At 47.9% G+C, this 12,547-nt stretch overlaps 3 protein-coding genes across 3 annotated transcripts; 2 read left to right on the top strand and 1 right to left on the bottom strand.

Moving 5' to 3' along the window:
• Positions 1-204: 204 nt before the first annotated feature.
• Positions 205-1,710, top strand: EDB82DRAFT_472701 (uncharacterized protein; the record flags this gene model as incomplete). Its single annotated transcript, XM_025736287.1, has 3 exons — positions 205-589; positions 662-997; positions 1,052-1,710. The coding sequence occupies 3 exons, from the start codon at positions 205-207 to the stop codon at positions 1,708-1,710; spliced, it is 1,380 nt and encodes a 459-aa protein (XP_025587970.1).
• Positions 1,711-2,202: 492 nt separating this feature from the next.
• Positions 2,203-3,317, bottom strand: EDB82DRAFT_492236 (uncharacterized protein). The gene is made up of 3 exons (XM_025736276.2): positions 2,975-3,317; positions 2,838-2,905; positions 2,203-2,747 (listed from the first exon to the last, which is right to left on the bottom strand). Exons 1-3 carry the CDS (start codon positions 2,981-2,983, stop codon positions 2,414-2,416), a joined length of 411 nt encoding a protein of 136 aa, XP_025587969.1. The 5' UTR covers positions 2,984-3,317; the 3' UTR covers positions 2,203-2,413.
• A 2,776-nt stretch (positions 3,318-6,093) lies between these two features.
• On the top strand, positions 6,094-9,490 carry EDB82DRAFT_425034 (uncharacterized protein; the record flags this gene model as incomplete). The annotated part of the gene is made up of 2 exons (XM_065607642.1): positions 6,094-9,376; positions 9,426-9,490. 2 exons carry the CDS (start codon positions 6,094-6,096, stop codon positions 9,488-9,490), a joined length of 3,348 nt encoding a protein of 1,115 aa, XP_065465930.1.
• Between the last annotated feature and the right edge of the window lie 3,057 nt (positions 9,491-12,547).

Here is a 12,547-nt window from a genome sequence, read left to right on the forward strand (position 1 = left end):
GATCTCTGAGAAACTGTTCGATAAATGCCTGCTTTCACTCTGTGGATTTTACGGTTGCGTTAAACGGCTTGCGGAACCCTTCGGCCTGGATATACCCTACAACATCATCATTTTTCAGCCCGTTGTCACTGTCTCGTACTTTCCAGAGGCTGAGATTGTCCAGACAAATCCACCATTAGTATTTACATCGACAACATCTCGTCCATGGCTGTCGCTATATCACCGTCCGACTGCTCGAACCCGTACCTGTTTGGTGTTGCTAATTCTTGGGAGACTTCATCTTCTGGGCCACTTTCTATGGTTGACGTTATGTCTTACCATTATCCACCACTGCACTCCAATGATAATGAGATGGGAATGCCGCCGCCTCCGAGCTTTATACCCTCATACACAATTCCTTCACAGCAACTTTCGTCTTTACCGACGGTTGATCAGCAAGCTTCTCTACTGAGCCAACAGCATGGTATAGAAATGAAGGGGGTACACTCAGCACCAAATAGTGTTTCTTTACTTGCTACGGAGGCCGACGAGCAGCAGCAACAAAATGGAAGCGTGGGCGAGAAGAAAAGGAACAAATTAGGCTACCACCGTACGTCGGTCGCTTGTGGTGAGTCGAGAAATTTACCGCCGTTGAGTACATGCATCTTAACTGTCTTTCAAGGTCACTGTCGGCGTCGGAAGATCAGGTGCATCGCTTCACCTAATGATACACAAGGGAGATGTATCAACTGTATTCGATTGAAGAAAGAGTGCAGTTTCTTTCCAGTGGACCAAGGGTCTATCGATGATTCACGGGGTAGGCAGGGGTCCAAGGCATCCACAGGAGCAAAGGGGAACTCAACAACATCTTCTCCAGCAACTTCCATTAGCAAACCGGTGGAACAATCTAAAAAGGCGAAACCATCATTCGTTCCATCGGCAAAAAGGCCGCTCCCTATTACTGTTCCGACGACGGGAGACGCCACTGGAGCTATGGGGTTCCAACCTCAGACGATAGGTTTGTCACTTGTCTTTGTTCTAATTCAGAAGCCATATTAACAGCTAGATGTAGCTTCACTACCATCTCCCTCAAGTAAGACTCCTGTTGAAACGTCCAACCAGACATCAGCCAGCTGGATGATCACGGCACCTGATCAGAGCCCAAGCACATCGTCAGAATTAAGTGCGCCATGGCAAACATATGCCTCAGGGTCGCCAATGAGCACGCAATTTTCGCCATTTACATCTGTAGCACAATCTCCGTCTGGCTGGCCACCTGGGACCTCTGAATCTATACCTCAAGGAAACGTTGATACGGCTTGGGGTCATTTTGCACCACCGGCGCGGTCCATGTCGTACGGGGGAGAGCCCCTCAACAACAATCACCCTTCTCAATACTCTTTGATGGCCCCCGGTCGCCAATTCGAGCGAAGATCATCTGCCTTGTCCGACGCATACACCACTTCCATGAATGGTGTGGTTCCTGGGTTTGATGGCTCGAACGTGAACACACCAATACCCTTTCCACCCGGGGCAGTACCCCCTGCGAACTACACAACGTGGGACCAAACAAACGCATACACCGACTACACATATATGAAAGGCCATGAAGCCTACGGTCACGACTGGTCGCAGGCGAATAGGGGGCAAGATCATGGGCTCCAGCTTCCCAATGATGGGCAGCAAGTTATGAACAACGCGCCACTCATGAACTTATATCAGTCACAATAACAATAGCATGCAGGATAACAGATATATTAGGTGCATGGTTGGAAACGAAGCGAATGTTGTTTAGTTTTTGGCGTCTCAACGTGGAGGTTATATGCACTGTAATATTAATGATATACAATTATTACGCTGGCCTAGATTGGCCATTGTATCTGATAGGAGGTTCCTTCGTTGAAGTGATTTGGTCCTTTTGTTTCTGAGCAAATATCAAATGGTTTTAGCTATCATCAACGGGTCCAATCCCGATCATGGTGCATAGCCCGAAGGTTCCAGATGTGTGTTAAGGGAGGGCGAGCAACATGATCAGTCTAGAGCTTTGGGTTATCAACCAGTCCCAAGCAATGCAGCAGGACTGAGACTTGGATAATATTACATATACCACTCCCACAATTTATGTTTTCTGGCCTGATGCGTGATTTGACTTGGCCACAAGTGTTGACTTGATACTAACATGATTTAATCAGATTCATTCACAAAACTTGAAGTTATACAATTGAGCAACATTACGTGTTAAGTACGGGTGGTAACTTAAATAGATGTGGCCTGAGAATCAGCCAAGATCAATGAGATAGGCACCATCCAAAAGCTTGTTCATAAAACCGCCATTGTGTTCTATTTACATCTTGATTTGAACCAATATAATAGCGGTCATAGAAGCCATCCCAAAGGCGGAAACAATATGAAACACCGGAGCAACACAACGACATTATGATACTAGACGCCATGTCAAAATCATCAATGTGACATACGCACTCAGACTCAGCACGGTTAGCAACAGCACACTATTCCCACTCGTCCTAAACTTTCTCTTCAAGGAACCATCAGCAGTCTCTGACGTGAAGAACTGGTTCTGGCCCTCGTATCGACGGTAGATGGCAACCAACATAACGGCGACTCCATACACAGCGAACAGCGCGCCTATGGCGTAGAACTCTTCGGTGAAGACCTTGAGGATAATGAGGGCGAACGAGAATTGGCCGAGAGCTGTACGAACATATGCGCCTTCAAAGGTACGCTGAGCGGCTCGAATTTCAACAAGTCTATGTATGTCAGTGGTCTGTCGATATTCCTGGCTGGGGCTACTCGACGCGGGAATGTCGGCTGTGGGTGAGCCACTCCGTCCCACTTACTCTTGTGTTGTCAACACAACAGATCGCGCCCTGTGGAGGCGCAGGTGAAAGCTTTCGTCCGGATGGGGCTGTATCCAAAAGTATGCTCAGTAAACCAGGTGGCTCTCGAGTGTTTGGCTACGTTTTTGGCTACAAACCTGGAACATGGCGGTCAAGCTGTGGCGCCTCGGCGCTGAGACAACTATACGTTTGAAGTAACTGGCAGACAAGAGTCTGTCTTTGAAGCGAGCGACGACGATGGTTTGTTCTCCCCGACCGCTTGTAGCCGATGATAGAACAGGCTCTCTTAAGTGAGGATGAAAGGATGATATGAGGCTTGATCCAGTTTAGTGGCAGAAGGTGTCATGGGCGCTGCAATCCATGTCACGGTCACGGGTACTTAAGCATGGGCACTTGACCAAAATACCTTCTTGATTTACTTAAGATGTGATAAATTTCGATTGACATGTACCATTCACGTTGATATTTTCTTCAGTGTTGCTTATTATAGATTATGCTTATATCAACTGTATATACCGTTACTTCATGGATGCCTTAGGCCTGCAAATCTTTATGGCCTCGAATTTGGGAAGACCACTAATAGCGATTAATGCTCACGTGCTCCATCTCTGAATCTCAAACCAAGAGGCTGACTTGATAATTGATTCCTAGTCTGGAGAAAAGAAAAGAAAAGAAACATCAATACGGCGACAACCATTGGACAACTTGACGATAAGCTGAAATTTACATCGTTCGATAATATTAAATGCATAGCCACAGCTTCAATCCAACTCGTATCTTTCAGACAACACCAAACAAGCTTTTGACCCTTCAATAAGACATGCACAGCCTCAAGCCTGGATTCGGTCATAAAGTTCGTCCTGGATGAGCTGTCAAGCTTCGACTAGGCTAGATCAGCTCATCACGATTTCGAGTTCGGCCTCCACAAGTTGCGCAATGGTTGCCCAATAAAGAACGCATTACAACATATCACAGGACAGCACCTGGAAAACTGGAGAATGTGTGCTGCAGAGTGCAGAGAGATGCATACGTACTGTATGTATGTACATGTTCAGTACCGTGCATGCTCTCCAACGTCACGTTTGGATCATGCTATCGCCAGCGGTATTGAACTGAGACTCTTTCTCAGCTCCGATGTAGCCATTGTTACCGACATTCCATCCCTATGCAATCACACCAAAACCATAGTGGCCAAAACGAGTACATCGCACAAAAGAGCCAAAAATACCTGGACTGGTGCTAAGCACAACGAGCTCTTCCCGGGCCACCAAACGGAATGTACGGCATAATGGCTTTAATTCAGCAGACTACAAAATCACATCAACGATATCAAACTTGAATATAATTACCTGTACCAAAAAAAGAAGAAGCCTACCGATGTCATTGGCAATAATGGCCCCCAACATAGTTGCATAACAAAGGACGGGGTTGCGATCGACAACAGTTGTCAGGTCCTATCCTGTTGATGCATGCACAATACCCGGGAGGCTGTGCATGTCGCGACTCCAGTCTCAGCCTCAAGATAAAGTGGAAAAAAGCTAGGAAAATTGAACAAAGCTATATTCGCTTCTACCTAAAGCGTACATCTCAATGTTTCATTCAAATGGCTAAGAAACTAATGGCCAGGCAACAGGCACTGTTGATATGATATTATCTCTTGTTCAATTGTGCCTTGTGCCTTGCTACCTGAGACCAGTCTCAGATCGGCAGTGACATCAGATCAGAACAGAAAACCCTACAAGGCTGACCAAGTATCGCCTAGTGCGACATGGCAATCAGTGACTGTTTGCAAAAAGGCGACTGACGTGCCATTTCGAGGTCGAGCGAACACCGGTAGTGTCACAACACTTACACAAACAGGACACACTAGATGCTCAATGTCGGAAATAGGAAAACGCCTAGGGACATGTTTTCAAGACTCTTAGTGGTCAAATGATAGAGGAGCTGGAACAAGGGTCCAAACTGCATGGGGCTTGGTGAAATGCGCCTCGGTACCAGAGCCCCCCATCGAGAACGCCTCGTTGAGATGGTCGTGGCACAACAGACGAATACCAGCGTCTTTGGCTAGCACTTAGTGTCTCAACCGAGTACCGCAACATCTGGCAAATGTCGTCTTCATAGATGTCAAACAACCGTTTCCCAAGCGGCCCGTCCTGGCCCCCATGACCCTGCAGCCAGGCGGTCCTCCACCCTTCAATGAGTGCATCACACAAGCGCCTGAACTGGGGGGATGAGATTGGAGATTCGGAAACAGGCTGTACCATCAAGTAGGTATGTACAGTATAGTACTGTATGTCACGCCTGCGCCTGCAATGCCCCTCGTCTTGTTCTCGACCCTACCAACTAACTACCGCACGATCTTACCGCCTTCATCTGGATTTCTCTTAAGCAAAACGCCAGCTCTCACTGATTTATTAGTCAAGCCTCATTTCTATTTGGTTCTGCCACAAGCATTTTCCCCAGTCTGCCCTTCAGTCTGCCTCTGCCCTGCCTTTGTTTTTTCCCCTTCTACATTTGCACTTCCTCCACATATTCTCTGGTAGGCCGCCGATGCCTATTGTATCTGTTTATCTTCATTTCAATCGCGTGCCCCTTCTGTGAGCCATATCGCGATCAACAATTTACAGTGACATCCTCACCTCAAGATTGCTGTAACAAGCAAACGCCGCTCTCCCGCTTGAGACTTGATCTGTGCTGTTTACAACATCAAATCTATGGGAATCTGCCTGCGCCGATATCATATCTCGAGCCATCTAACATCTATCTATCTGTGGGTTCTGAAGCTCTTGCTTGCCGGGTTGATACCCTGGACTAATTAAGCACATGGGATAGGCACGGTAGCAGTACTGTACCTTTTTAGCAGGGGCCTTTAAGCGCTCTTTGATCCGCTTTCGCGCGCAACGCCGCGTTCCAACTTCATTCAGCCCTCACTTCCCCTCCTCTTTCTTCCCTTCTCAACTCTTTGATCAAGAGATACTACACTGCAGTCCTGTCGCTTGTTGTTTTAATACCTTCGGGCGATCTCTTCTATATAACCCCATTTATGAGCCGCAACGAACCGTTGGATTTCAACGGCATTTCTTTCTGCAGCTCCGATTAGTTTCTAGGCACTGGAGCTGATCCACTCCAATTCACTCTACGGCATCACTTCGAAGGCTATGTTCTCCTGTCTGTGATCTGACATTGGGAGCTCGCCCAGTCAAGGTTCGCCCATTGCATATATAATTCCACCCTCCCGCTTCCCTTGACCGCAATCATGACTTCAACGTTTGATGTATCGCCTGCGAGTCTTCATGATAAAGACAACCGCTCTACTCAACCTTATTCTACTTCGGATCAGCACGTATCAACCTCGTCTTTCAGTTCGAACCAACTGTTGCCCACGTTGTCGCACAACGACAACGACTCCCTCTCCCCGATTAACTATCTTGAGACACCCGATTCAACTTCTAGTTTGGGTCAATACCAACCCAGTGACTTCAGCGACCTTGACGACGATCCATTCTTTGGTGCTGACTTCAATGCCAATGGAGGCACTCCCAACTTTTTGGAACAGGACATAACTGGACTGGACCAACCTCTGGGCCAGGGACTTATGCCAAATAAGGACGCCGACTCTGGCACGTATCCGTTGACGCCAGAACAAACAGCATCGGTGCATGCTACACCACCTCAGAGCGATCTCACTTATGCTATCAGGGGGTCTGCTCCATCTGAACTACCCAATTGTATTTCACCACAAGAGATTCAGAAGCGCTTCAACCCTCATCCAATTAATACAAAGACGTCTGAGTTGACACCAAGTCAGAGTAGCAGCTGCCTGTCTAATGAAGACGCACCTGGAGTTTCCACTATGACCAGTCCTCGCGTTACTGTCTCTATGTGGGGCACCCATACCGAGACTCCAGTTCATTCCTCAGTCGAGCGCAGCTTTGATGATAGTCCTACTACAGTCCGTGGTGGATTTGAGTCGGCTGGCGATTTGATGTCGTCTGGAGGCAACACCTCAGCCCGCGACTCTTCCGGCAAATGGCAGCGAAATTCGTCAACAGGCCAAGCCGGTCTCGACCCCAACAACCGTCCCTCAGACGAAGTGCCAAGCATCAACGAGCTTGCCAATCATCGGGATGATGATGAGCGTAAAGAGCTTGTGGGTGAATGGTTGGCCCACAAGCTCGATGATCTCTCGGTCAAGCCAGACGAGAACTCACGAGAACAAATCAACGAATTGAACTCTCAGCGAGATGATCCGAATGATCGTGAGATCCCCTTCGGCCGTGAAACCGAGAATAGGTTCATCCCCGGCCAGACTTATTACCGTGATCAAGGTGAAATGAACCAGCAAGACCGCGACATCATTGCTGCCAACCGCAACTGGGCTGATGCCCCTATGTTCCCTTCGATTACTCGGGGGCAGCCTGGAAGACATCAACCCGAATCCTCAGCGGCTGCCATGGAAAGGTTTGAGCGTATGTATCGTGACACTGACTCCGTTTTGTCGAGAGCCGCAACATGGGGAACACGTCGCCGAAGTCTTCCCAGTATTTTTGATCTCGACATGGCACAGGGTACAAGTGGCGGTCTCCTGAAAAAGCTCTCAGTCAGCCGAGAGAGCAAATCTAATAAGCCGGGAAGCCTTCTCGAAAATCTTCGAGGTCTGGTACGCCGTCCTAGCGCATCTCAGCTCCTCAAACGCACACGCAGCAGTGGCAACGACGAGGAGAGCTTGCCTAGCAGCGAGGAAAGAGGAAGTCAAGATTCGAAGCGTGATAGTATTTCCAAACAAAGAGATGGTTACCTTCAACCAACCCGAATGGGTAGCTGGGGCAAGAAACCCACACCTTCAATCAACACCGCCATCGCATCTATGGGCAGCAACATTGCATCCATTGGCACCACACATACTCGAAGCGGATCGGTTAGTGTCAGCGGCACTCCTGGCGGGTCTATCACATCTCCAAAGAGCCCCTTTGGTGGTCTCTCTGTCAAGAATCCGCTTCGCCGCGCGCGAAGCAAATCCGAGCTCCCTAAACCTTCACCGAACGGCATGCAATCGGAAAGCCACTCGACTCTTGTATCTATGTGGAAGCGGGAAACGGGCGGCCCGCCTGTAGCGGCATTAGCCAAGTCGAAGCAAGCCGATCTGGATGACGACGAGGATGACGACGACGATTTCGGCGACGAAGCTGATATGAGAACAAACCCGAATGTCATCGACAACATAACACCGAATCTTGAAGGGTTTCAGCAACATATCATTGACTTGAACCCGAGCCTGGCCACTGCCAACACCTTCCTCGTTGATCGAATCGCATACCATCAGGTCCAGAGGTATAAATACCTGTTAAAAAACAAGGTTGCCCATATTGGTCTAGGAGCAGCATGCAACTCTGGAGTCATGTGCGCATCCAGGGATGGATCTGCTACTCTTCTTGACCAGAACAAGAATGTGCGAGAGCTGGATCCCCTTTCATCTCCAAACGACGAGGACGAGGGGTCGCTGGGCGAGGGTGCTATAAATACCGAGAGTTTCCCCCAGGACATTCCAATGCCTCCAACAACCCACCTTCCAGCTGAATTTGAGTGCCGCCTCTGCTATGCGACCAAGAAATTTATGAAGCCGTCTGACTGGACGAAGCATGTCCACGAGGACGTGCAGCCTTTTACGTGTACCTGGGACAAATGCCCTGGGCCAAAGATGTTTAAGCGCAAAGCTGACTGGGTTCGACACGAAAACGAAGGTCACCGACAGCTTGAGTGGTGGACATGCGACGTTGAAGCATGTCATCACCAGTGTTATCGCCGGGATAACTTCCTTCAGCATCTCGTACGAGAGCACAAGTATCCCGAGCCCAAGGTCAAGAGCAAAACTGCCATAAAGAAGGCGGGCGGTTCAGAACCCACATGGCAAAAGGTCGAACAGTGCCACCACGAGACCACGAAGAAGCCCCACGATGAGCCTTGCCGTTTCTGTGGAAAGACATTCCCCACGTGGAAGAAACTGACAGTGCACCTGGCCAAGCACATGGAGCAAATATCGTTGCCCGTACTCCGTCTTGTCGATGCTAAAGCCAGCGAGCTTAGTGCGGATACTATCATTAGCCCGGTTCAAGACCCTCCTCCACGAAACATCTTAACTACGCCCCTCGAGCAAACCAACCTCCTGATGCAGTATCAAGTGGGAGGCCAACAACAGCATATTCCACAACAGAACCAACAGATGTATCAAAACCACAACCAGAACCAGATGGCATACCCTGTCATGTCATCTGACCCGTATCAGCAGTCGCAACAGCAACAACAACAGCAGGGATTTTACACCGAGCAGTACAACAATGTTGGTAACGTCGGCCACGACTTTTCATCAGCACATGCAGAGATGGGGATGCATCCCATGAATCACCAGAACTATAATGCTCCGATGCAGGATATGAATGTGACAAGCGCAGGCTATCAGCAAAATGCCAATGCCTTCATGATGCCTAGCAATGGGTTGGACTCATACAACCAGATGAATGCCCTCGGCGTTCAGAGCCATGGTATGCCTGTTGGACCGATGGGAGCAATGGTGTATGATGATCCTTCGAGTGGAAATGGAAGCCCTTTCAGCGGGCAAGGATCTGCGTCCCCCTACTCTCACTCACCAAACATGAATGCCAACACCGGCAATAGCATGTGGGGCGATAGACGCATGGCTGGATTTTAGTGACAACCCTGCTATATCGACCTTTTGAGTTTTATGTGAATTACTGCAGGTGTTTTATGGTTGTGATTTGACAGGATCGTATAGTCCCTGCCACTCATGTTGAGTGCAAAAAGGGGAGAAGGGCGTATGATTTGGATACCATGATGATTCTTACGGCAACGAAATCGTTTTTCGGGGATTCCTACAGGCGAAAGCCTCGTTCTTGTTTCTGATTTTATTGTTGCTGGGTTGAATGAATAGACCGAACTTGCTGTCTCGTCATGGTGCTAGGTTCAAGGACGAGTGAAGGATGCGATATTCTGTTGTGGAGCGTTGGATATTGGGGTATTCCGGGATGAAGACCTGGAAGAAGGGATCAGGAAAGGCAGGAAATGGCGCATTGGGTACTTTATGAAGGGAATAATGACTTCTAGACTGTATGGTCTACATCTTGGCATTTCTAAATATACCAAAGACATAACTGGAAATTGATTCTTTTAATTGATATGTGAGAGGCTCAGCGGAGGCCGCCTAACGCGTGTGCAAAGTGATTACGAGTCCCTGGGCCAAGTAACCCGCAGTTAGCAGGGAATATGCAACTAAGGATGGAGTATCTTCCGAGCATGGGCAAAGCTAAGCTTTTGGCATCAAAAGGGGCTTGGAGGATGATGGATCCAGAACAGCGAAGCAGTGGGGAATAGGTCGTACATATTACAACGAGTACCGAGGTGGACAAACTGTACATTAATGGCCCCTGTGTTTGATATTGATTGCCTTGAAAGTGAAAATTTTAGTTATTTCAACGGTTGTGATGCGAGATTGTCAGATTTGCGAAATGAGGTTTATGTGTTCCTTCTCTTGGTTAACGAGCACGAATCTCTTATCTAAAGTAGGTTGCTCTGTCTAATTTCCACTGATCCAGCTGTGCCAACTCGAGGTAAGCAGGCTTCTGCAAAGTGCCAGGGATTCTATGTTGGTGGCTAGGATAGTTGGGATTACCGAGATTTGCAATTGCCTGGTCGCGTGAACAATGGCGAACGATTAGGAACATTGTTTCTATGTATGGCATACCGGTATTATTAGAATAGAAGATACATAACAACGTACCTACGTACGTACATTACTACAATGCATCTGTATACACATGGTATACGTTTATAATAAGATCTGAGATAATTAAACACCGGCGGCCAAGGCGGTGATGGCGCTGCGGGTTTAGTTCTGCGAGGTTCGTCAACGGTCAGTGCTTCCTTGCTAAAAACCAAGCCGCTTGTGAACTTGAAAAGTTAGTGGTGACGATCCAATTGAGTCAGCAGATCAGTAGTTTAGTTTGTGGGTTGATCAAGATTTTATGACACGGATTCGGTGGCAGCGAGTTACAGAATCGACACATGACATAAAACAATGCAGATGCAGACCTGGGACGTGAGATGTGTTGAAAGGGCGAGATATGATGACAGGTTGTGCAGAGTAGTAAGCTTGGCAAAGAACAAATACTACCTGCAGAATTGAGCATAATAGCAGGTACTTGTACACTTAAAATGGTAGGCGATGGACGTTCAATTAATTTATTTGACGGCTTGATTGAAGAGTGAAGATGAGAATGGAAGCTTTGACATGGGACTTGGCTGGGGGGCCTGGCTTGGTGAAGGAGGAACCACTGTATCCATCCATTCGCAAGTAAATGCAAAATTTGTCGCTGGAAAACGATCGATCAGCGTGTAAAGAAGTTTATCGGTCGATAATGAGTAGTATTTTTTGTGGTGACGGATATATGTTGGATATGCAGGTATGGACGGTAGTAGGTACATACATGATCTGTACATGGTTATAAAGGAGGCTTTTAATGTGGAGAAGACTAGAAGTTTATTATTAGAAGATTTGTCTCAGTCAACCGTTGAGCCAACGCCTACGGTTATACCTATTGATCTAAAGAAACTGATGCCCAAGATGGTTTCTCAGAACACTCAGAACAGAAACTGACGATAGCATCTTTCACACCTGATCCAAACATGTTTTGATCAAGTCATTCTCAGACTTGACTGGACTGACTGGCTGGTTTCAGAAGAAGCTGGGGTTGATTTTAGCTTGGACTGCCTTGGCTTGACTGGTCAACCACCCGCGAGGGAAACCCCTGCAGAAAATAGCTTGGCCTTGCTGTAGGGTCTGTGATTGGTAGATGATCCACTGAGATCACCCCTGCTAAAGCCCAACCAGCCACTAACATGTCTCGGGCCCCTGGTGAAGACGCGTCAGGGATCGGGGTTTGGTGTCTCAGGGGTTCAAAGACTCTTTTGGTGCATGGTTCGATGGCTTTATCCATTCATAATTGGTATTCGGGTTCTTGGAAGGGGGACCCTAGAAGTTCTGTATTTGGAGAGACTCCAGGTGTGAGGCTCTGGTTTAGTCTTTTGGGGGCACCTTCTACCACAAAACGTCCCGGAGGCCTGGGGGGCAGGTGGTCCCGGGCGTCTACACAACCTCGTCACCCCCTTCTCATCCACTACAAACCTTGCATCTCCTTGGCTTCCTTGATCCTCTCTTGTCCATCTTTTCTCATCTCGGGCATTTCTCCTCTTTTTTTCGAACCTGGGTCTGTCTATAATTGCGCTTGCCTATTGCTTATCTTATTCCTATTCTGCTCTCTCTGTCTCTTTTCTCCTTCTTCCTCCTCGTCTCCTACATCGTCTCTATTTGTCTCAAGTAAAAAACAACAAAAAGCGTTTTCGTTTTTGATTCTTTCCAACTCTCATACACTCTCTCATATCGGCTTGTCACTTGATTTGTTGTCCAGAAAGGACATGCTGCTTCCCTTGCGGCATTGTCGACTATTAGCCTCTCATTTCAGCGTCACATAGACAACAACACACATAGACTTTCAACTACAACGACGACTTCCGTCCAACAAAAAACGAGACTTGAGTCTCGCGATACGAAACCCACGAACGACTTTAACGCCGGCACGTTGGACATTCACGGGTTTTCGGGCAATTCGTTGCCATTTATCTTCTCTTCGTTCCAGGTT

The sequence above is a fragment of the Fusarium venenatum genome (assembly GCF_020744135.1).
Source record: "Fusarium venenatum strain MPI-CAGE-CH-0201 chromosome Unknown EDB82scaffold_1, whole genome shotgun sequence".
In the NCBI taxonomy this organism is placed as follows: domain Eukaryota; kingdom Fungi; phylum Ascomycota; class Sordariomycetes; order Hypocreales; family Nectriaceae; genus Fusarium; species Fusarium venenatum.

Excerpts from the sequence above, each read along its gene's own strand:
- EDB82DRAFT_492236 (XM_025736276.2), bottom strand. Across the intron at positions 2,748-2,837 it reads GTTGTGTTGACAACACAAGA|ACTTGTTGAAATTCGAGCCG; the intron begins GTAAGTGGGACG and ends TGACATACATAG.